Raw genomic sequence first — 23,528 nt, 5'->3', positions numbered from 1 at the left:
TAGGGGGCCTGCCTGGCGCTGAGGAGAGAAAGGAGAGGCAGAGTCTGAGACAGTCCCGCAAGAAACATGGACGAGGTGCAGGTGGCAGCCTCCAGCGCACTAAGAAACTGAAGCGCATGCAAGCAGGCCAAAGCCTGGCCTGCGGGCGGCCCTCCTCCCCAGCCACCTGCAGGGCCCCGCAGTGGGCCTGGCTCCACATGGAGAGGTGAAGGAGGGGAAGGAGCCTGCGGGGAAGCGGGGGTCTCCCACCCAAGCCAGCCGTCTACCCATCACACTGCATTTGAGGAGCGCTGCACACAGCAATCCTCATGTTCTAAGCGCTTCCTCGCTCCCTGGCAGGAAATCTGAGTGAGAGGTTTGGGTACAGAATTACTCTCCCAGTTCAGCCGGAAGTCAGAAGTCAGCCAGAAGCCAGACTTCCACTCACCATTTCCCACAGAGTTACAGTTTTCTTTATCCAAGGGGAAGACACCAATAAAAAACCATGGCAAAACCGCCCTGTAACCTTCAGGTCACAGAAGTTGAAGCAGAGGCTATTTCAGAAAGAAAGGATAATAAAGAGATTTGTTTGCAATTGTAAACCAACTTAACACACAGCTGAGAAAGAAAGACTAAAAATTCTCTAATAAAGATTATTAACTAGCCAACCGACAGAAGCATTTTGTTTTCGCTTATTTTCTGAGACAGGGTCTCGCCCTGTTGCCCAGGCAGGAGTGCGGCGGCTTGATCTCGACTGTCTGCACCTGCAACCTCCCGGGCTCAAGCCGTCCTCCTGCCCCAGCCTCCCGAGTAGCTGGGACTGGATATGCGCAGCCCAACGCCACTGATGACAGAGCATTCTTATGACACGAGTGCCTCTCAGTTCACTTCATTTTAGTCCTGGAGGTCTGATTGCCTAGTTTCTTCTTCTTCAAAATTGATGTTTCCTGAAAAGAAAAGAGCAACATGACTGTATTTCATATTTACTTTGTTCTGTTTTTAAAGTCTTTATTCACTAAAAGATCTTCTGCAAAAAATGGTTATTATAACAATTAAGCACTCATTGGTCAAAAATGAAATGTTACATTTTACCTCATATGCACTTCAACAGTTTTTCTTTTGGTACCAGAAATAAAGTAAGCAAAAGACGTACTCAGAGTAAATGCTAAGACAAGACTATCCATGAAAAATCAGTAATTCTCTTATGCCTGCACACCTGTCCAAAACTGCCACCTTTGTGGATAAAACATGTAATTTCTTGGCTGTTATATTAATTAAAAGATTACAGGCTGGGAGCAGTGGCTCATGCCTGTAATCTCAGCACTTTGGGAGCCTGAGGAGAGCAGGTCACTTGAGGTCAGGAGTTCGAGACCAGCCTGGCCAACATGGTGAGACCCCGTCCCTACTAAAAATACAAAAATTAGCTGGGCATGGTGGTACATGCCTGTAATCCCAGCTACAAGGGAGGCTGAGGCAGGAGAAGCACTTGAACCTGGTGGTGGAGGCTTCAGTGAACCGAGGTCCTGCCATTGTACTCCAGCCTGGGCGACAGAGCGAGACTCTGTCAATTAAAAAAAAAAGGCAGAAATTTGCTACATTCTCATAAGATTTTATATTTACATGTTTTGTGAAAGATAAAGTTATTTTTTATTATTAATAAAACTGTAACTTTCACTGTTGGGTATATTAAAGAAGAAATGAGGAGGGTAAATCTCCAATGTAATATGGGATTCGTGATGAATACATCTTGAATTTGTATTATTTGGATAGATGTTCTGCCAACTAAACCATTTTGTATGTTTTTTTCCATTTTCCCTTAGGCCCTCCTGACACTGTGGCCTGGGTGACCCTTTGCTGGGGTCCTGTGCCCTGCAGGGATTCAGCACCATCCCCAGCCTCCACTCAGGAAGATGCCAGCAGCATTCCCTCACAGCGTCACAAGTCTCCAGACATTGCCAAATGTCCCCTGGAGCCCCAAAGCCACTGAGTTAAGGGGGTGCTCCTTCTGTCCCAGGCTGGTGCATGAACCGCAGTCTCAGGCATCTGCTGGTACCAGGCAGTCTCCACTGGCCCTGTCTCTCCCGGTCAGTCTTCATGACTCTTCCTCCTCCACCCCTCCTTATCTCCTCCAGCAAGGTTTCTGGGGCCTCCTGCCTTGCCTGGCTCCAAGGCACCCATCCTCGTTGCCCCAGAGAAGCTCAGAGGGAAAGCCTGATACAGGCACTCCCTATGTCCCCAGAGGCCCCCACCAGGCTCAGGACCAAGTTCAAAGGACATCAGGTCCCCAGGGAAAGGGACCACCTCCCCACCCCGACACCCTTCTGCTGTCAGACTCTTCTCTGACTGGAATTTCCTTCCTGGTTTCACCCATTCCTTGCCACCTCCCTCCCAGCTAACCCAGAGCTTCCTGATCCTGCCCCAGGTAAGTCGTCACCTCTCCTGGGTACATGATACCATGTCCCTGTCACTGCAGGGAACTCGCTGATTGCTCTATGCCAGCTTCCCATTAGGTGCTGGAGGGTGAAAGCACAGCCCCTCACCTCCACACCGCCTATCAAACCCAGTGTCTCCCCCAGCCGCGCTCCACAGCGACTGAGGTCAGTCCTCTGTGAGCACAGCTGGGTGCTGTTCTAACACCGTGCACACTCTAGCCGCTCGGTCCTGGCAGAATCCTATGGACCCCCTACCCACCAGGGCTCACTCTATCCACCCTGCACAAATCAGAGAAGCAGAGACGATGCTCACTTGTAAAGCCAGATTTCCACCCCACCCATGCTCGACCTCAGCACTGCATTGCTGGGGGCATCACTACAGCACCCAGGGGAACTGCAGACCACGGAGGTCTAACTATGTGTGTTTAGAGCATCTAAGAGAAAACTGCTTTGTGATTTAATTACTTCAGGTATTATTGTCAAAGGAATGGGAAGTATATTCTTAATTTGCAACAGAGGCACATTAAGTGGAATAGGAGGGACTGCAGACTGGCTCCTGGAGCCACCGTGCCCAGGCTATTCCCAGATGACCCTTTCCCTCACAACCATGACACCCACTTTCTGTCTCATGTGAAAAGTGCATTAAGAGAAGAGAGTCCTCCCTCCGGGCTTTCTGGAAGTGTCCACAAGCACTTGGGGAAGGATTTTTAAAGAACCTGAAGCTTCAATCAGTCAGAACTGATGTCAAATCCCTGCCCTGTGACCTGGCAAGGTAGAGGTTTCTAGATAATATTACATCCAAACCCACTTAAAAAGAGCTAGTTCCGAACACCACAGCCTTTAACCATACTCCTGTGAGTCAGCCCTGCTAAAAATCACGCAAGACCCAGCACTTTGCGAGGCCGAGGCCAGCAGATCGCCTGAGGTCCGGAGTTTGAGACCAGTCTGGCCAACACGGTGAAACCCCACCTCTACTAAAATTACAAATTCGCCAGGTGTGGTGGCATACACCTATGATCCCAGCTACTCAGGGGGCTGAGGCAGGGGAATTGCTTGAACCAGAGAAGTGGAAGTTACAGTGAGCCGAGATCGCACCACTGCACTCCAGCCTGGGTGACAGAGTGAGACTCCCATTTAAAAAAAAAAAAAAATCATGCAAGAAAAGAAGGCCAGGTTCTGCATGTCTGATGAGGCTCCCCAGCCTGGGGCCTGTCCTCCCATGACAGTGAGCACGGGCACCGCCGCGGCCCCAGGCTGTTCCCACTGCAGCCAGGCTTGCAAGAGGACTTGCGCAGGAGTAACATTCTGCCACGGCTCCAGTGAGCACTCACAGGGGCCCCCTAAGCCTTCCCCGAGTCCCTGGGGCCCAGCTGAAGGCAGGCCTTGGTAGAGGGAAGGGGAATCCCATTGCCTGTGCCCCTGTGTGCTGGCCCTTGCCCCACCTCGCAGCGCAAGGACCTCACCCTCTTCCATGTCGTAGTGGAACTCGTCCTGGTCATACTCCCGGCCCTCCTCTCTGAGGACGTCTGCATCTTCATCTCCAGGCCTCATTTCCATCTCACCCTCGAAGCCCTCCAGCAGAGCCTGGGCCTCCTCCCCGGGTTCTCCTGCACCTGAGATAAAACAAAGGTCAAAAGACAGAGTTCTTGGGAACACCAGAGCCTGCAGAGCTGTGCAGGGCAGCTGTCCCCAGGGCTGCCATGCCCTCGCCCTCCCCCTACTGCTGGCAGCAACTCTCGGTCCCCATCTCAACGTCCATGCAGCCCAGCCCAGGCCCCACTGCAGTCAGGGGCTCGGGGATGGGAGCAGGTGGTCTGATCACTTTAACTCCTGAGGGTCTTGATGAGAATACTGAGAAAGAGAAGCCCTCTGTCTCCTGGGATTCCTGAGAGTGCCGTCCAGGGCAGCCAGCGCAGAGGATTGCCAGGACACAGGGCAGACGCTGCCCGGCCATGCGGGGGGCTGTGTCTATCCCTGAGCTTCCCAGGCACATGAGCCAAGGCATTCTTAGCAGCATGAGTATTCTTCACAGAGGCCAGAGTTGGCTTTCTGCCAGTTACCATGGAAGGGATCTCACCCAGCACAGCCACCTTCAACTTTCCCCAGCACATTAAGGATTTCCAGGAGGACCACTGGGTTGGACATGGAGATGTGATGCAGACCCTTCTTCAAGAAAGGACTGTCCCAGCCACTCTCCGTGCCAGACGCCTTCACTCACTGACCCAGGTGAGGGGATAAAGGACCCCCCCGGACGTCACAGTGCTCCCGGTGGAATGAAGCAAGGCTGTGGTGGGCATGCCTCTGCCTCTGTCCAATCAGTCCTGTGTCTTTCCTCTCCCCTCTGCTCCCCAGGAGTGTGCTTTAATCCCAAAGCCTCTCCCTAATAATATCCTGTACACTGAACTGATCCAGCATCTGATTTCCAGAGACTGCAATCACATCTGGCCTGAAAACAGGAAACCATGACTCCCACAGCCCACAGGTGCTCCACACCCTCCACCCCACAGCCCAGAGGCACCCCACACCCTCCATCCCACAGCCGGGGCACCCCATACTCTCCATCCCACAGCTAGGGGCACCCCACACCCTCCATCCCACAGCCCGAGGCACCCCACACTCTCTATCCACAGCTGGGGGCACCCCACACCCTCCATCCCACGGCCGGGGGCACCCCACAGCCTCCATCCCACAGCCCAGGGACATCCACACTCTCCATCCTACAGCCCAGGGGCATCCACACCCTCCATCCCACAGCCGGGGGCACCCCACACCCTCCATCCCACAGCCGGGGGCACCCCACACCCTCCATCCACAGCCGGGGGCATCCCACACCCTCCATCCCACAGCCGGGGGCACCCCACACCCTCCATCCCACAGCCCAGGGGCATCCCCACCCTCCATCCCACGGCCCAGGGGCACCCCACACCCTCCATCCCATGGCCCAGGGGCATCCACACCCTCCATCCCACGGCTCAGGGGCACCCCACACCCTCCATCCCACAGCCCAGGGGCACCCCACACCCTCCATCCCACAGCCCAGGGGCACCCACACCCTCCATCCCACAGCTCAGGGGTATCCCACACCCTCTGTCCCCTGGGCCAAAGGTGCCCCACCATGTCCTCAGTCACACAGCCTGAAGGTGCCCCACAGCCTCTGCCCCACAGCCCCAGGGTTGCCCCACACCCTCAGCTCCTGGACCCTCTTGGCCGGGTCCATCTGTAGAGGTTGGCTCCTTGGGGAGGGCTGGTGTCCACAGGGCCAATTCCGTGATCTTGGTAGCTTTCCATTTTGGAACAACTGTTGCTAATAGCTCTTCCTCCTCTTCCTCTTCTCCTCTTTCCTATTTTAAGTACAAAAATGTAAATTCACCATTTGTGTAATCTTGGTCTGGAATATTAAAAGTGAGGGAGGAAGGACAGGTTTTGACTTGTGTTTGAGCCTTTTTAGGGACATCACTCAGGAATCAGACCAGTTCCGGCGCTCCGTAGTATAACCTAAGGGTTGAGAACGGACCTTGAAAGGGCCAGGGTTGAGAAATGAGCTCTACAGAGCAATGCTGGGCCCGAGCTTTATAATGGATGCCACAGAAATTTTCGGATGACCATGTCCCAGTACCTGCAATAGCTAAGACATGGCCAGACTATGTGGTCAGAACTCAATGGCCAGGATTAAGTGGTCTTTTCAATTGTTCGGCCACATTTTCCAACTCTAATACAAAAATTTCTTATGTTACATAATTATATTTTTATTGAGCTTAGTAAAAACATAATTATTTATATTATTCTTTATATAAATAATATAAGAAAGATCCGTATGTTTCTTTAGACAAGGCCTAGGAAGTTCCTAAGAGGTCCATAGAATGATATGGATTTGCATAAACATGAGAGCTCTAGTGTGAAGGATTATGGGGAAAAAATTAAATTCCAGGAAAGCAGAATGAGAGTTCATCAAGTCTGAATGTGGAACCCTTTGTAATAAAAAATGCACAGTTCCATCAATGGTGAGGAGCCCCCATGTGCCAACTTTGCCAGGCATATTTGCCTACTTCTCAGTTTTGTGACTATCACAAAATTCCAAAGATCTGAGCATCAACACTGTGAATATGGAACACTTCGCCACCACATAGGTGACAATACTGATGACAAAGAGGAGCAGACATCTGCCTGTTCCACTGAGTCACTGGGAAATCAATGATTCTATTTTGGTCTCAAAGTGTTCAAGTGTGGCCACCCAGGAAGGGTGACACCAATGCTGCAGGACAGGGTCCTCAAACTTGACTTGGATCAGAATCGCCCAGAAAACAGTAAAGGACAGATTGCTAGCCCCACCCCCAGAGTCTGGGATTCAGCAGGTCTGGGATAGCATCCAAGAAGCTGCATTTCTAACGGATTCCCAGGTGAAGCAGACAGGGCTAGTTTGGGAACCGCACTCAACTTTATATATAAAACCAAGAGGGAGAACCCTCTTACTTTGCTGGTGGGAATGAAAAAGGATGCCGCTACTGCAGAAAACATCTGGCAGTTCTTCGAAAAGCTAAACAGCGTCACCATTCCACTCCTCGCGATATAACCAAACAAACTGAAAACAGAGATTCGAACAGATGCTTGTACACCAATGTCTGCTGCAGCATTATTCATAATAGCTAACATGTGGAAGCAACTCAGTGGTCCACCAACAGTCGAATGGATAAGCAAGAACCTTGAAAACAAAAGAAACTTGAAAACATCATGCTGAATGAAAGAAGCCAAGCACAAAAGGACAAATACAGAATGAATTCATTTCTATGCAACATCTAGAATAGGCAAATTCATAGAGAAGGAAAGTAGATTAAAGGTTATCAGGGGCCGCGGGAGATCGAAAAGGGAGTTGTTGCTTAACAGGTCCAGAGTTTCTGTCTGGAAGAACGAACACGTTCCAGAAACGCATAGTTCTCATGGTTGCACAACACTGTGAATGTACTGAATGCCACTGAAAGCATGCTTTAAACTGGCAACTTTCATATTCTATAAAAGTACATCTAAAACCAGGATTGAAAAAGAGACAGGTGGTGAGCCACAGGCTGCAGTTTAGCAAGCCCTACTCTAGAGGGAATACATTCCCCTCACTGGGTGGGGCAAGAGAACACTGAGGCTTTTCTGTTTCGCCACAGTCCTAATGAATCCCCAAAGCACAGTGGGTGGCCTGTGACAAAGCCCTCAGGTTGTCATTGCATTATTTCCTGGGTGGTTTTTCCTGAACAGCCATAGGACCTGGGGATTACATCAGTATTTGCTCCCTTAGATGTTACCGATGCTCTTCCTACCTTCTGCTCAGCATCCTGAAATATTGACTTCTAGTAACTTTTTCCAGGAGAGTCTAAAGCTGCAAAGCACTTAATAAGATGGGCTTTATTTTGATCACTAAAAAAATTTAAAAACTTGCTCAATCACCAGTAAACCTAAACAGTTATTACTAGCGCTGACAAAATATCCATTTAACCAATAGGTTCCTTCACGAAACAGGTGAGAGGTGTCCAACCCAAGGAAATCCCAGCAAAACACTAAACACATCCCTGCCGCAAATGAATCCTAAAGTCAGCTGTCTTTCTTAAGCTTCTGACTATGTATATAGGTGGTTACACACACACACAAATGCAGTGGACGGCAATATGTCAAACTCCTCTATGTTTTGTTAGAAGCAGATGACTAGGGAAAGCTAGGATCTCCCGCAGCCTTCCAAGCCACCCATAGGGTGGCTTCTACCTCCTGTCCAAGGGTGGCTTTCCCTAGCCTCACAGCTGACCCCAAGGTGACGAGGAGTCAGTTTAAAGCAGGGCCTCTGGGTGATGCCAAGGGGTTGATGAGGGACGTGACAACAAAAACCAAAATCCAGCCGCCTGCTTCAACCTCCCAGAGTGCTGGGATTACCGGCGTGAGCCATTGTTTTTGGCCAGGATTAGCTTCTAGCGACAAAAAAGGTATGTGTCAACAGAGTCTAGAGTTCTGCAATAGCTGGAAAATGATACTGTTTGCTTCTGGCAATTTAGTTCTGTAGCAACACATGCAAATGAGGAAAACAAAAATATGAAAGTTCCTAAGAGTTGGCATAACTTGTAGGCGAATCATCTCCAACCTTGTAGGATCAATGTTTTTGAGCAGCTCCTTTGCCTGTGAATGTAAATAAAAACCATACATGCTCTGCAACTTACCATGTCTGCTAAACGATATTCGCCATGTTGTTCACACCCAACATCAAATACATACTTTCCAGGGCCGACAGGCTACGAGCAAAGAGGAAACCATCCTTAAGTGTCAACACCCAGCAGCAAATACAAAATACACATGCCACCACCACCATGCCCACCTCAAATCACAAAACTGGATGAAGTCTAACATGGATTAAAGAATGCTTTTATGAACTAACGGCTAATGAATTTGGGAAGTATATGCCTTGTTTTGTTTACTTTTTAAAACTTTAACCACATTTCACTTTTTTATAAAAGTGCTGTATTCATTTTCAGCAAACCTTAGTAAGTCAGTATCCATAGGTGAACTAGCTAGCAGTGTAACTACTACTACTATTTTTATGCATTCTTTGTAACTTTGCTTCTGGTATACATTGCTAAATACAAATCTGATCATAAGGGCACATACTAACTCACACTCTATTTTTGCTGAGAAATATGGCATGAACTACTTCCCATATTTACAAATATTCTTTCATAACACCAGTTGTCACCTGGTATTTTACTTCATCTATGGATTGTAAGCTATTTTACTCAGTTACTATTGTTGGTATTTAGGATACTGATTTTTTTTTTTTTTTTTTTTACAAAGAACACTCCAGTAAACATACTCTGAGTTAAAACTTTATGTATGCTTTTGATATCATTCTTAAATTATCAGAATTTCTGGACAAAAGCACGTATGTGTTTGGATCAAATGAGGCTCTGAACACTTCATTCCCACGACTGCACTTCAGAGTTCCAGATCCGCAAACACTTGATTTTAGGAGTGTAAAAATGTTCTATTTTTACATGTTTTTTTAATATATAACAACGGGGTCTCACAATTTTAATTCACTTCATTTCAGTTGTTAGTAAGGCTAAATTTTTTTTCAAGATTTTTAGCCATTTAAATCACATTGATTGATAAAACACTTTCTATATGAAATGTTGCAAATGTCCTCTCCCCATGTGACAGTCATCTCTTAGATTTTCTTTACAGCATGTTCTAATCTATAAGAAGTTATTTTTATAAAGCTAAACCTATTGGTTTTTCCTTCCTATTTCTGTTTCAAGTTCTCTTTGCTCATTTCAAAGTTAATACTCATCTACTTTTTTTTCTATATTTCCTTGGGTACATTTAAATCTTTACTTCTTCTAGAAAGTATATTCATCTGTATGAAGGAAAAACTATTATTTTCCTCCCAAATAATGATCAAGTGTTCCCAGCACTATGTCTTGACTCCTCCCATCATTCCTTTGTTAATTTAATATGACCTCCTCATTGTGTGAAATGATTTTATGTACTGGGACCTGCCTCTAGACTTTCTAATCTGTTTCATTGGTGTGCGTGTGTGTGTGTGTATGTCTGTGTGTATCCTGGTATCACACTGTTTCAGTTATTGAAGCTGTGTAGTATCTTTTAATAACTTGTCCACAAGGACATGTACAGAGAATTTTCTGAGGAAGAAACACAAACCAGCAATAAACGTGGACCAGATTTTTGACCTCACTAGTAATCAGGGAAGTGTACATTAAAACAGTGAGATGACACTTTTTACCCTTAAGGTTGGAAAAAACAAAAACAACATGAAAGACTGAGAATATCCAATGTCAATGAGAATAGATGATAAAGAGACTCACATTCTGTTGGAAGAGTGTACACTGACACCAGTTTTTAGGAAAAGCAGCACTACTGATTGTGATTTTAAACACCAGTCCTCAAAGGTTCAGCAATTCCATTATCTAACCTTCATCATAATCCAAAATGTGCAAAATGACAAAGATGTATCTTTGTGTGTACTTTTGTATCCTGATACAGTATAATCCTGTTTCTGCAATGAAAACCCGCAAACAATGATTCTGTGTCAGATGAATGTCTTAGAGTGTGCTTACATGACACACAGAAACAGTGTGGAAGGACTGGGCCCAGGGTGGCGGGGCAGGATCTTAGTGTCTAAATGCTTTGCAGTTGGAATGTACTTGTGTGTTATTTGCATAATTCAAAGTTTTTTACTAACTAGCAAAACAAAGCCTCCATTTTTACCCTGATTTTTCAGACTGGTCTAGGCTGGACAAGCTGACTGAGTCTTCCAGATTCATGATCAAATTCTCTTCCTCTGCACCCACCTTCCCATCTCCTCCAAAAATACCCATGGAATGTTTGCTGGGAATGGTGTGAACAGTGTATGGGTGTGAGGAGAACGTACTGTTTTAATGAAGACTCAAATCTGTGGTTAGGGCGTGAATTATATGCAAATGAAAACTGGGTTCTAAGAGAGTCTGAAGAAACTTCATTAAATCAGCTAAACATTCCCTCTGTCAACTTCTAACACCATCAATTTGCTCAGCAAATTCTCGCTTCAGGGAAAGTTTCTGTTCAACCCCTAATCAAAGCTACCACGACTGCTCCAGTAGTGGCTTCTGAATTATTCCAGGTTTCTCTGTCTAAAGAAGGGCAAGAGGAACCCCTGAGCTTTCCGAACAGAAATGGCCACCTCGGGTGCTGGAACTGGCAAGCCTCCAGACCCAGGGCCAGGCCGTTGGCAGCCTCAACTCCCACCATGACCAGGAGCGTGCAGGCTGGCCTGCAGCATGAGGAGGAAGCTGGGGGTCTTCCTCCCCAGGGATGTCACACCACCGCCCCCCCACCAGGGGAAACAAAACCCAAACACCTCCCTGCTGAATTGCAGGAAACAGATATTTGTATCTGATTTATCGATGAGAAGGAATACACACAAGACGCTCAGATGCCCCTTGTGTTATGACAATGCAACAGGTCCCCACTGAAAGACAGCAGGAGTTTGTACACAGACAGGGAGAAATGGGCCAGCTTCCCTCCCTCCCCCCAGAGGGAGTACCTCTGTGGGTACCAGAGGTTCAGAAAATGGCGCAGCTGTCCTGTTCCCCACGTTTGAAGAGGAGGGACTCAGTTTTCTCTGCATTTTTAGTGTTCTCCAGTCACACATTTGCACAGACTGCAAGAGGGGATTATTTTGTATGTCATTGGCAAATGTCACTTCCCACAGACTTACATTTTTGTTCAAGAACTTGCCCTGGTACCTGTGGTTCAGGTGAATGAGCTCGGCCGCGCCCTCCTGCTGTCCGTTCACCCAGGTGCCAACATACTTACTGCCCGTCTCTGCGTAGAAATAGGTGCCTTGCCCATGCCTGGTTAAGACAAGGGGCACATGGTATTTCGTTCTAGCACCGTGAAGAATCTCCCAGGTTTAAAACACAGACATTAACATTGTGGGGGCCCCAGGCTGACGCAGGCTCACAACGATGTGGCTTCTCTATCTGTGTGCAGTCACAAGGTGCTCCCTGCTCAGTGTGCCCCAAGCACAGGACATGGCCAGAGGCACAGAGGACAGGCTGGCTGGACAGAGGGAAGCTCCGGGGTACCAGCTGCTTTCCCCAAGGGAGCAGCAGAGCTAGTGGGAGCTGTGGCTCAGGTCCCCCAGTGGCTCTTCTGTGCCTTCCGCTCCCTGGGGCTCTTGGGAGAAAGACTCACATGCTTTGCACCAACTGAGGTACAGGTGTCAGTTACTGAAGTCTACACCTGCTCAGAAAGGCATCCTTGCCTCAGAGCCATAGAAAGATTGGACCTTCCTGGCAGAGGTGGTAACTGGGATTTTGTTCTGATTCTATTCCCCAGTAAGTGTAAACAATCTGCAAGCATCATATTCTCGTGACAGAAGCAAATCCCGTAAGACTCAAGGTAGAAAGCAAACCTTTGATGAGCAAACCACTCTCCGGTGTAGGTGTCGTTATTGACGTAGTAGTATACACCAAAGCCGTGCCTCTGGTCATTTGCCCACTCTCCTGGGAAGAACAACACAAAGGCAAGCCTGGGTGAGAAGAAGGGACTGATGTCTGTACCGTGTCTTCAAATTGTTAACCATGGCAGAGGCAGATGTGCTGGAAGCAAATGAAGCTACAGCCTCAGGGCTCCATGCCCACATAGGCCCCTTCTGCTCAGGAAATCCTGCAGAAGAGATTTTTACCTGCACTGACTAAGGCTGCTGTGTTTCCACTCTGACATCCCCCATCCCCCTTCCTTTTGTGCCAGATGGCATGGTGCTGAGCCATGGTGGAGAGTGGGCTAAGGGAAGGCTGAGTCAGGGGTTCACAGGGCACAGGTAGAGTGAGGTATATGGATGTGGGCCGCAGCCACCTGCATGTATTGACAAGCACATTTCACAGGTCGTCAGAGGCATGATGAGGATTCAAACCGAAGTTGTCTGACCTATTGCCAGTGATCCTAACACCACACTTCATTTACCTTGCAAATGTTTAGTGATCCAGCAACAACCCAAGGCTTGATCATCTGTACCCACTAGCCAGCTTTTCAGTCTATCTCCCACTCACTCAACCACCCGGCTCCAACCTGCCACCCTAACCCCAGCTGCACACCAGCTCCATCCACTGGTGCCGCACTATGGCTGACCCAGACCTCTGCCTGAGCTCTTCCCTCACCTCCTCACTTCCAAGGCTTCCGCTAAGTCCTTACAGATGTGGTAGGAAGTACTGAAATTGGCAAGGATGTCACAAAATTCATAGTACAGCTCCATGATGAGGACAACTGCAAACCACTGTTGTCAACCACCACACGAATCCCTGCACTAGAAAACTCAAAACGTCCTCAAATCTTGAAACTTAAGAGAGGTCTACTAAAGGTGACAGGTCTTACAAACATGCTTATTGCCAAATCATTAAGCTAAATGATACATTTTGAGTCTATGAATAATAAAAAGCAAATGTTGACCAATTTGTTGATCAAAGAGAAAAGAAGAAATTATATTTCTATTCTTTCTATAGAAAACATTACAAAAGGGTTGCCATATGGAGAAGTGTTGAGAACCAGCCCAACACCATTGGTGTGTGCCCTTAGTCCCTGTGGTGACGAGGGACTGGGAAAAAGAAATACAGACGGAGACACAAGAGTAGAAGTTACAGCACGGGTCCAGGGGCCCACCGCAAGCATGGGAACCGCATTGGCCCCAGCTCTGGGCTCCAAACACTTTAATTATGTACACAATCTCATTGATGTTATGGGCATGGAAAGGGAGGATAAAGGAGTAGGTAAAATCGCCGGTGGAGAGCACTTGAGATCCTTCTAAGACATGCTAAACTACTGCCCTGAGTTTACAACCCATTGTTATCAGGGTGCCTCAGAAGTATAGCAGATAGAAGCCACCAGTCTGACCACACCCAATGCATCAAGGGGGGACATAGAGCAATTAAAATCACTCCATATCCGAGAACCTAGGCAGATCCTGAGGTGTTCTGTGATCTCTGCCCTGCAAGGCTTTTCTCCTCGTTGCCAGCTTCCATCTGCAAAGACCCTGCTGGATCTTGTGAGCAGAGGTCACCTCCCTTCTCAGAGATCTTTCCATCAGCCCTCTTTACGAGGCCCTCTTGCAGTCTCCATGTTGAGAAGGCATTTGCGGACCAGAGCAGTACTCCCTGCTCTGCAACCACCCCGAGGTGTTCTCCGGTGTTACTGCGCTCTCAGATGGTCTTTACCTTAGGCCCCTGTTGCCGCTTGATTTCTAATTAACTGCACCAATAATATAGTTTAGTTCAGTGTATAAACTCCAGTGCACTCTGAGCCAAGCAAGCTTAGAATTATCGAGCTAGAATTAACATAGGTCTCCCCCTGGCCATCTTGACCCACAGAGAAGCATTCAAAGAGTGTTAGCTAACAAAGGTAGACAAAAGCTATTTTAGAAATATGTCAGACATTAATTAAAACTTGGGCTACTTAGATTCTGTGATGTTTGTGGTATTTTTAAATTTTTAACTTATCTTGATCTATAATTACAAATGAAAATTCACTTTTATACCAACTTTATATTTTCTTTTTCTTTAAGAGGGTTCCTAAAACTTATATAAGCTTCTGACTTACACAAAAACTGAACCCACTTCCACATGAAGATAGCGAATACCCAATAGGCTAAGAAAATGTTAATTATTCAAGCAATATTTGTTTATGTGACTAAACCCCAAAATTTATCTACAGAAGTAATTTGTACATATTTATTTCCTCAATCATTCCAATATTTATTCAGCACCTACAGTGTCCTGGGCACTTTGTAAGATGAACAAACAGCTGTACAAAGGACAATGCATGGCCCCGGGGCACCCGTGCCAGCCTGGGGTGAGGAGGCAGGCACCTGAGCGGCAGCCGAGGACAGGGAAGGCAGCACAAAGAGCTACATGGCACAATTCCAAAAAATGGGTAGGCGTTCAGAAAAGAGCAGGCTTACCAAAAACTCATGGAGAGAGGAAAGGTGGCAACTGCCACCAGGTAAGAAAGAGAACCAGGTCCCATGATGTGATGTGTGACAGGAACGACACAGACAAGAGAGATGAAGATCCCAAAATTGAGACAATTCCGTAAAAAGTACTTCAGGTCCTTGAACCTAAAGTAACCATGAGGATGTGCAAATACCTCGGGGGATCTGTCTGGATCTTAGGGGGCAGTGATGTGCCTGCATTTGTAGCATTTGCCAATTTCTGCGGCGTAAATACCCCCACTGTGGCCAATTTCAAACTGCACATGTTGCTGGGAAGAGATGCACAGGATGGCCTTCTGTGAGCTATTATGAGGGCTCCAGCATAGCCCTGGGGCAGAGACCTCAGCTGAAACAGGGACATCATCTGGTTTCTTCCCAAGAAAAGATCATGACAAAATTATCACATCCCTCCTTTCCTGGCCATGTCAGCTGGTCTCCAGGGAGTCATGGCAAGAAAGATATATCACATGTTTTGCAGAAAATTTTCAAAAATGAAAGAGAACAATTAACTTGCAAAAGACGCTAAATTTTACACCATAAGGACTGTGAGCAAAATTTTTTAAAGTCCTGATCTACTTAAAAACCTGTGAAGAGACTGTGCCCAGCGTTTTGTAATGCCACCACAGGGACCCTGCACAAATGGAGAAGGTAACTCAGAGGAAAGCCACCTGCTGAGACACGCCTCTAACAGCCATGAGTCCAGTTTCCTTTCTTAAGTGAATGACAATTACAAACTTTATTACTATGGCTTTAAATTTGCGGTTAATTTTTTTTAAGTCTTTCTACCCCAATCCTATACTTTCTGATCATTCTTGATCTTGTCAACTGAGGTTTTTTCAGCTGCATTTTTCAGGAGTAAAAGAAATGTAGTCGGCTGGTTGGTTACTGGTTGGGTGGTTGGTTGGTTGGTTGGTTGGTTCATTGGTTGGTTGGCTGGTTGGTTAATTGGTTGGTTGGTTAGTTGGTTAACTGACTGGTTGGTTGGTTGGTTGGTTAGTTGGTCAATTGATTGGTTGGTTGGCTGGCTGGTTGGTTAGTTGGTGGTTGGTTAGTTAATTGGTTGGGTGGGTGGTTAATTGGTTGGTTGGTTGGTTGGTTGGCTAATCACCTAGCTGGTTGATTGATTGGTTGTCTGGCTGGTTGGTTGGTTGGTTGGTGTACAGCTGGGTGCTCCTAAGGGAGAGCAGTGTGTCTGGCACTTGGGATTGAAGACAATTTAAAATGAGAAGCTCTCCAAACTGCTCCTCCTACCTCAAATTCTGGTTGGTCACTGGTTTGCCATGCTGGCCCACAGTCTTGCCACGTTGGCTGCCTACACTACTGGATCAGCCAAATGCAGGAGAGAAGGAGCCCACACTTATGGGGAAATACTCCATGTACTTGCCATAGCATTTGGTATGTGTAATAACTGAAATGTGGTTTTACAGATGCAGAACCTGGAAGGCAGAGGGACTGTGTACATGGTCTGAGGTCCCACAGCTGGTGAGTAGCAAGACTAACATGAAAATTGAAGTCTTCCTGATTTTAACACCACGCTCTCTTCTCCACAAGCATCCCAATAGTCAAGTGGTCATTCCTTCCCGCTCCTGCCATTTGGGAGCTTCCAAAAAACCCAGCTTCAAGTTATCATATCATTCTTATTTCTCTACAGTGTCATTATTAAACTTCTTTGTTTTAATGAGTTCTACTTGACAGGTAACAAGGCCAGCAAAGAACAGGGATGCTCTTTCTCTTTCTTAACCTCAGCATCCGCAGTTGGCCCTGCACCCCCAAACCTCAGAATCAGTACATGGAGTCCAAGCCTCCCCAACTTCTGGTACCTCCTGCCCCTCCATCTCATCCCCCAGCACCCCTAAATACTTCTGCCTTCCTGCCTGTATTCAAGTCACCAGCTACCCAGCACTGTCTCCCAGCTCCTCTCCTGTAGCACTATAGCCTCTGCTGGTTCCTGGACTCCCTAACTGGGCTTGTCTGACCATCTGGGAGGCAGGCAGGGTACTGGGCTTTACACCTCAGGGTCCTGATGTTGAACACACGACCCTGCACGAAACCATTCTGGCCCACTGTATGGCAGCCAGCCAAAATACACTGTTATGAATAACGCAGCCATCCATTAACTGAGATTTTGTGATTGGAAGAGCATCGGCTTACTATGTTACCACTAATATTATAACTTCTGATCTCAGTTTCCATTACTGCCTTAATGAAGTAAGATACTTACTTAAGCTTTAGTCAGAGAAGACATCTCTGAGTAGTGACTCTACCTTGTACCCTTTAAGATACAAAGCCATCTGGAGAATCAAAAATCCCAGCTGTTGCCAGACGAGCTTTCTATGTTAGTGTGGCATAATAAGAAATATTGGTCTTTATTCATGGTTCCCAGCACAGAGCTCCTAAAACCCTTAAGATTTCCTGACTGATAGAAATATTTTTGTTATTCAAAATGAGACTCTTTTGACCATGCAAACTTATGAACTTATGAACTTTTGAACTTATGCAAATGAGGCCCAGGATGGCCTTCAGATGGGACTGGGCACCAGAAAGACCAAGTGATAGGAAGGGTGGAACCTCCAGCCCCACCCACCAACTCTGAGAAAGAAGGGAGGGGCTGGAGATTAAGCTCTATAAAAACTCTTGAGCAAAATTTGATAAGCTTCTGGGGTGGTAAATGTATCATGTGCCGGGGGGTGGTGCACTCTACCTCCATAAGGACAGAAGCTCCTGTGTTCAAGAACCTTCCAGGCCTTGCCGAGTCAGATAGAAGTGTGGGTGCCCTAGGGATCTACTACTTGAGGTTGACATCTGAAGTGGGGCAGTCTTGGAAACTGAACTCTTAACCTGTGGGGTCTGTGCTAACTCTGGGTAGTGTCATTACGGTGTTGCATCACTGGAAACTCAGTTGGTGTCCACGGAGGCCTGGAGAAGCACTCAGCTTGGAAAATCCACGTATTTGGTGTCAGAGAAACAGTTTTCCTTTTTCACCTTCATATTCAAAACTCCTTAAATCCCTTATTCTGAATATCTTGTGTGTGTATGTGTATTGTTCAAATTGTATCAACATCTATGCTAAAATCAAAAGTAACAAGAATGAGATTAAGTGCATAAAGATTTGGAAAGAATTAAATTAAGCCCCAAATTAAATTGTTTAATGTTGATTTTTTTTTTTTTTTTTTGGAATGGAGACAGTCTTGAACTCTTAACCTTGTGATCTGCCCACCTCAGCCTCCCAAAGTGCTGGGATTACAGGCATGAACCACCATGCCCGGCCTTGTTTAAAGTTGATTTAAAAAGCAGATGCTACTTCTTCTAGAGCAAGCCCCCTGAGATTTATGAAGCAAAACAAAATAAATTCTAACAGGGACGGTATTAACAACATCCATCTTGGTCTCTGAATTGGACAGAATCCTCACTGACATCTATTAAAATAAGAACCACCTACCGGTTCTTATTTTATCTGGGAGCAAATCAAGCAACTATAGTTTGTGCTTTATAAGAATATGTCATCCTCATTAAGAAGTAATGCTGTCACACGTGGTACATCACAGACCTAGCCCGTTACTGATGCTCACTATGGATCAGGCAAGGTTGCAGGTGTCTCCCTGTATTCATCCATTGAATCTTCATGCTACAGATGAGAGAGCTGAGGCAAGGAAATGTGAAGTCACCTATGCAAGGTCCCACCTATTGTCACCAGAGTCCAAGGTTAGGGTCACAGATCTTTTTGGAAATCTGAAGAAAACTAGACAACTTCTTCCTGGGGAAAAATCAAAAAGCCCAGAATGTAGAAGTTTGTATATACTTTCTGAAGACTCACAACACACTCTCTGTCCCCCTTCCCAGCTTTGGGATATCACTAGTGTTGTGGTCACACCAGGTGACAATAGCACAAGAAGGAGCAGGGATGATCTTGGAAATAAAGGAAAAAGAATCCTCCTCAAACATAAATTGGCCTGTAAGGAGTGATGGCACAGATAGGAAAAGTCAGGCAAGGTGACTCCCAGATCGGAAGCCCTGATGGAAGGAAACACTCGATCTAAAGCAAGAACACATCCGTCAGAAGCAGGGTTGGTCAGAAATGGAACCTGCAGAGACAAGTTCAGGAAGATGAATGCCACAGAGCACATGAGGACGTGGATCCACCAGCACCGACGCCTGAGTCCGCCCAGCAGCCTCCCTTTTATCTGCTCCCAGGACACGGATGTGCTGGCCATAGGAATGAATCTCCCACTACAGATTCTTTAGTTAGTTAATTAATTACAAGCCTTTCATGTTTCTGCATCAACCCTGTGACTATGGTAACAAAATCTATGTTCATTGAATGACTGACTAATCTGGAGCACTTGAAACTTTTTCATACATGTCAGTATTCACAGACAAGTTCAATCATAAAGAAAGAAAGAAAAAACTTCTGCAACGTGAAAATCTGCTTTGTGATTTTTACCTTCATATCTGGATCCATCTGGATATATAAAAGTGCCTTGACCGTGCTTTTTATTTCTAACATATTCTCCGGTATATCGAGCACCATTTTTAAATCTGTAGCTCCCCTGAAACACATTGATGATATCATTCATATCATTGCTGAATGTAATATTTGCTAACAGAGCATTAAACAGAGAAAAGCATCCAGTCAAGTCACAGGTTCTGACCTGGCCATGTCTTTTACCAAATTCGTAGCTCCCTTCGTAGGTGTCCCCGTTGGGTAGCCGTGCCCTCCCATGTCCATGCCTTTCGCCTGCCTCATTCCGATCCCCCTCATATTCCTGGGTAATGAAAATTGACACAATTACAGCGACCATTCATTAAGCGCTAACCATGTGCTAAGCATTCTGTCAATATCATACCCTTGAATCTTCCCACTATGTTAAATCCTCAGCACTAAATTGTCCCACCTTACAGTTGAGGTAGGTAACCACGCCTGGGCTAGATGAAGCACTGGTCCAAGGTCACACCCCAGAACATGTCCATGGTGGAAGCCTCATTCCCTCCCTCCAACACAGAGCTGGCAATTCACTGTGACAATCCTTGACACTGTAAATAAGGTTAACCAATTTGTGAAGAATCCTAGATACTCTAAGCTGTGTTCTTAATAGGAATATGCTTGAAATAGCACATGCAGGTAGAACAGTTCAAGTCCACAAAAATAGCTCCCCATTTGATTTCTTCCATAATCCAGGATTTAAAAGGTAAATGCCCTGAGAGAAGCAACTCTTCCCTCAAATGATCCCTGTGGGGGGGGGGGGGGGTGGCTTGAAGAGACCTTTGCCCTGCAAGGAATTTCTGATGGAAGGAACAGGTAGGAAGGCACTGAAGAATACACAGGGCTCCCTTGTCTATTAAGTTTACCTTATTTTTTTAAACCCCTAGCAAGAGACTTAAGGTTCAAACATTCATGACCCAATGCTGCAATAATTACATATCTATCTATGTTTTGATTTTGTTTTTGTTTGAGACAGAGTCTCACTCTGTTGCTGAGGCTGGAGTGCAGTGGCACAATCTCAGCTCACTGCAACCTCCACCTCACAGGCTCAAGTGATCCTCCCACCTCAGCCTCCTGAGTAGCTGGGACTACAGGCATATACCACCATGCCCAGCTAATTAAAAAAAAATTTTGTGTGTGGAGACAAGGTCTCACTATATTGTCCTAGCTGGTCTCAAACTCCTGGATTCAAGCAATCCTCCTGCCTTGGCCTCCCAAGGTGCTGGAATTATAGGTATAAACCACTATGCCAGCTCAATTATGTATCTATCTTAAAAGTAAATCAATAAAAAATGTGACCAAAGCTTGCAATTTCCCTACTTCTCCTATCCTTCATAACACAAATGTTTCTTAGCACCTAATACATGAGTATAGAGTAGATATAATAAATAATAAAACGGTCAAAGCATCCAGTAATGATTTAACATGGGTATCTCATAACATTACACCATGTATCTTAGTCATAATAAAATTTATTAAAAACCAAAATTAAAATTAAAAAATGGAATTGGGTGCATATAGACTTATTATAACACAAGCACTGACACACTCCATTGAGGACTTCAGAAACAAACATTTGTGCAATTCTTGCCTTTTCTAGCACTATTTGCCCCATTAATTCCTGCCTAGAATACAAGGTAAAAATCTGTGACCTTACAGATTTGTTTCAGGGTTAGTTTAAATCAAAATATACAAAGCCTCCCCTTTTCATCCAAGAGACTTCCCAATATGCCCAACACTGAGCCGCTGGGGTGGCAGAATAATAGAGGAATCCTTTAAAATGATTCCAAATGTGATCTGAACCTAAAAATTATAGGCACTAAAAAGCTATAAATCAGTGGGGCCATTTGAGGAGACAAACTAGAAAGCTTGCTGTGCAAGTGTTGCAGGTTGGGTTCACCTAGAAGCAGCCCCTGAACAAGTGGTTTTTTTTAAGTGCTTTCCTGGGAGAAAGCCATAAAGAGGGCAGGGAAGTAGATATGAATGAGCAGGCAGCTAAGAAATGATGCCATTTCAGGTGAAGTCCCAGCCTTGGCATAATCCAACAGGGACTCTCAGGGCATCGATTACACTGCAGACTTTGTCCTGCTTCTTGCACTAGCTACTGGCTGTCTGGCCTGGTGCGAATTTCAGGCATTTCTGGCTCTCCATACCGGGCAGGTGATTCCAGTGTGCAGAGGTGCTGGCTTGAGTAGCAGATCAGGTGGAAGCTGGGAGATGATTGCCCAGAGCTAGCAAAAAGGTCTGGGCAGGCACTGACAGCACTACTGCAGAGCTGCTTGATTTTTCAGTTAATTCTGAAAGTACCTCAACTCTGTACTGTGCATGTACACCAGAGTAGCTGAGGTTCCCCACCTGTCAGCCAGGGAGAGGTCACCCTCTGGAGCAGGGAGGAACTACTCTCTGGGTGGTAGAAACAGTTCCACACAGAACCCAGCTCACAGGCTGGATGTGCAGCCCTTTCTCCTCTCTGCCGCCTAAGCCAAGAAATAACTCCAACGACCTGGGTCAGTTCAGAGGGAACTGAAGAAAGCACATGTGAGGACACGCCTATAAGGTAATATCCTCAGGAACTCTTTCCTAATCCCAGGGCCTCTTAGCATTTCTTGGAGCCTGCCAGGAAGCAACTTTCCTCCATGCATCTAAATGCCGGCGGAACACATCTCAGCTACAGAAATGACTTATTCAAGGGCAATATGGCAGCATGGGATGATCTGCTCATCCAAGAAAACCGCCTTGATGTAAACTAAGACAGGGAGGAGTAAACTCCCAAAGCCTTCTGCTGGGAAATCCTCCCCTTTAATGGGAGGTGGGATGGGAGTGGGGGAAGAGCGAGGTGGGATGCGGTAACCAGACGTCATAGCATCTCACCTTTCACCATCAACTTCCATGACCACACGTCTGGGGTGGTCCTCGGCCCTCCCGGGGCCTCCGGGGGAGCTGTGACTCAGACCTCTGGTTTCTGCGCCTCCTCAGTCTCCAAACCCAACCTCGAGGTTCCCCCGCCGCCGCGCACCCCGGGAACCCCTTTTCATCAGGAGCTCTCACCCCAATATCATTCTCTCCCTCCTCATCCAACTCCTCCGAACCCAGGTCCGACATAGTCTCGTCCCAGCCTGGATCCCAGCCGCGGCTCCTCTAGCAGGTGGATATCAACTGCCGCGTCCCACGTCGCCATGGAGACACGGCCGGCCCCGCCTACCTCCCAGCCCAGAAAAAGGGGAGCGGGAACCTGCGAGGCGGACAGCGGGGAGGAGCCAGTGGCAGCCTTTGCTAGTGTCATAGCAACGGGAAGGGCACCTCGACAAATCGCCGCCCGGAAATAGGGAGGGGCGGGGCGGTAAGGACGAGGTGGAGCCAGCGGCAGCATTCAGGTGCCGTCATAGCAACAAGGGGCCGCCTCGGCCAATCACTGCTCGAGGAGAGAGGGGGGCGGGGATTGGGCGGGGCCTGGGAGGCCTCCGTGCCGGGCTGCCCACCAGGTCTCTAACCTGGACCTCGCCGTCGCTGGCCCGTGAAATCCATCCCTTTAGTCGTCTGTTCTGTGGCGGAACGAGGAGCTACCTGAGCCCTCAAGAGGAAGGGCGCAGGAAGCGCATCTAGGCCAACTCTCGAGAGGGTTTCACCCCTGCCCAGTGCGAACACTGCCCGCTCCCTTCCTCCCCCGGGACTCGCAGGCCCCCCTAGGGGTGCTTCACACCCCTACCTACCTTTCTAGGCTCTTCTGACCCTTCGGGGTTCGCGGCTCGCAGAGATGTGTCCGCCAAGGCCTCTTCTCTTGTCCATAAACAACTTCACTTTCAAGGAGGCAGCTCTGGCCTCTTAGCAGGTGCGGCCTACGCTGATGTCCGTCCGGGTTTGACATCCTTCCCAGACCCCGACATGAGTCCCAGCACCCTCGGGCCTCTGACTGTCAGGTGTCCCGTGCGGATCTCCACTCCTCTCCTCTCGCTCCTGGCTCCCCTTCACTTTCACACACATCTGCACAATTACAGGTGCACAGGCACATACATGTGCAGGCTTGGCAATCTGCTTCACCTGACGCACTCCGCCTGCCCAAGGTCCCTCACGATCTCCCTCCATTTGCTCTGCCACCATACCAGACTGCGAAGCTGTGTTATTTGCTGTTGCT

General features: G+C 47.2%; 1 protein-coding gene across 1 annotated transcript; it reads right to left on the bottom strand.

Moving 5' to 3' along the window:
- Nucleotides 1–536: 536 nt before the first annotated feature.
- RSPH1 (radial spoke head component 1) lies at nucleotides 537–22,651 on the bottom strand. The gene is made up of 9 exons (XM_017538597.1): nucleotides 22,445–22,651; nucleotides 19,566–19,679; nucleotides 19,358–19,463; nucleotides 12,349–12,439; nucleotides 11,650–11,785; nucleotides 8,600–8,671; nucleotides 5,596–5,752; nucleotides 3,875–4,024; nucleotides 537–926 (listed from the first exon to the last, which is right to left on the bottom strand). Exons 1-9 carry the CDS (start codon nucleotides 22,496–22,498, stop codon nucleotides 874–876), a joined length of 933 nt encoding a protein of 310 aa, XP_017394086.1. The 5' UTR covers nucleotides 22,499–22,651; the 3' UTR covers nucleotides 537–873.
- Between the last annotated feature and the right edge of the window lie 877 nt (nucleotides 22,652–23,528).

The sequence above is a fragment of the Cebus imitator genome, unplaced genomic scaffold, assembly GCF_001604975.1.
Source record: "Cebus imitator isolate Cc_AM_T3 unplaced genomic scaffold, Cebus_imitator-1.0 Scaffold112, whole genome shotgun sequence".
Lineage (NCBI taxonomy): Eukaryota > Metazoa > Chordata > Mammalia > Primates > Cebidae > Cebus > Cebus imitator.
Note: the sequence above shows the minus strand (reverse complement) of the source record. Positions and strands in the feature narration are given on the sequence as shown.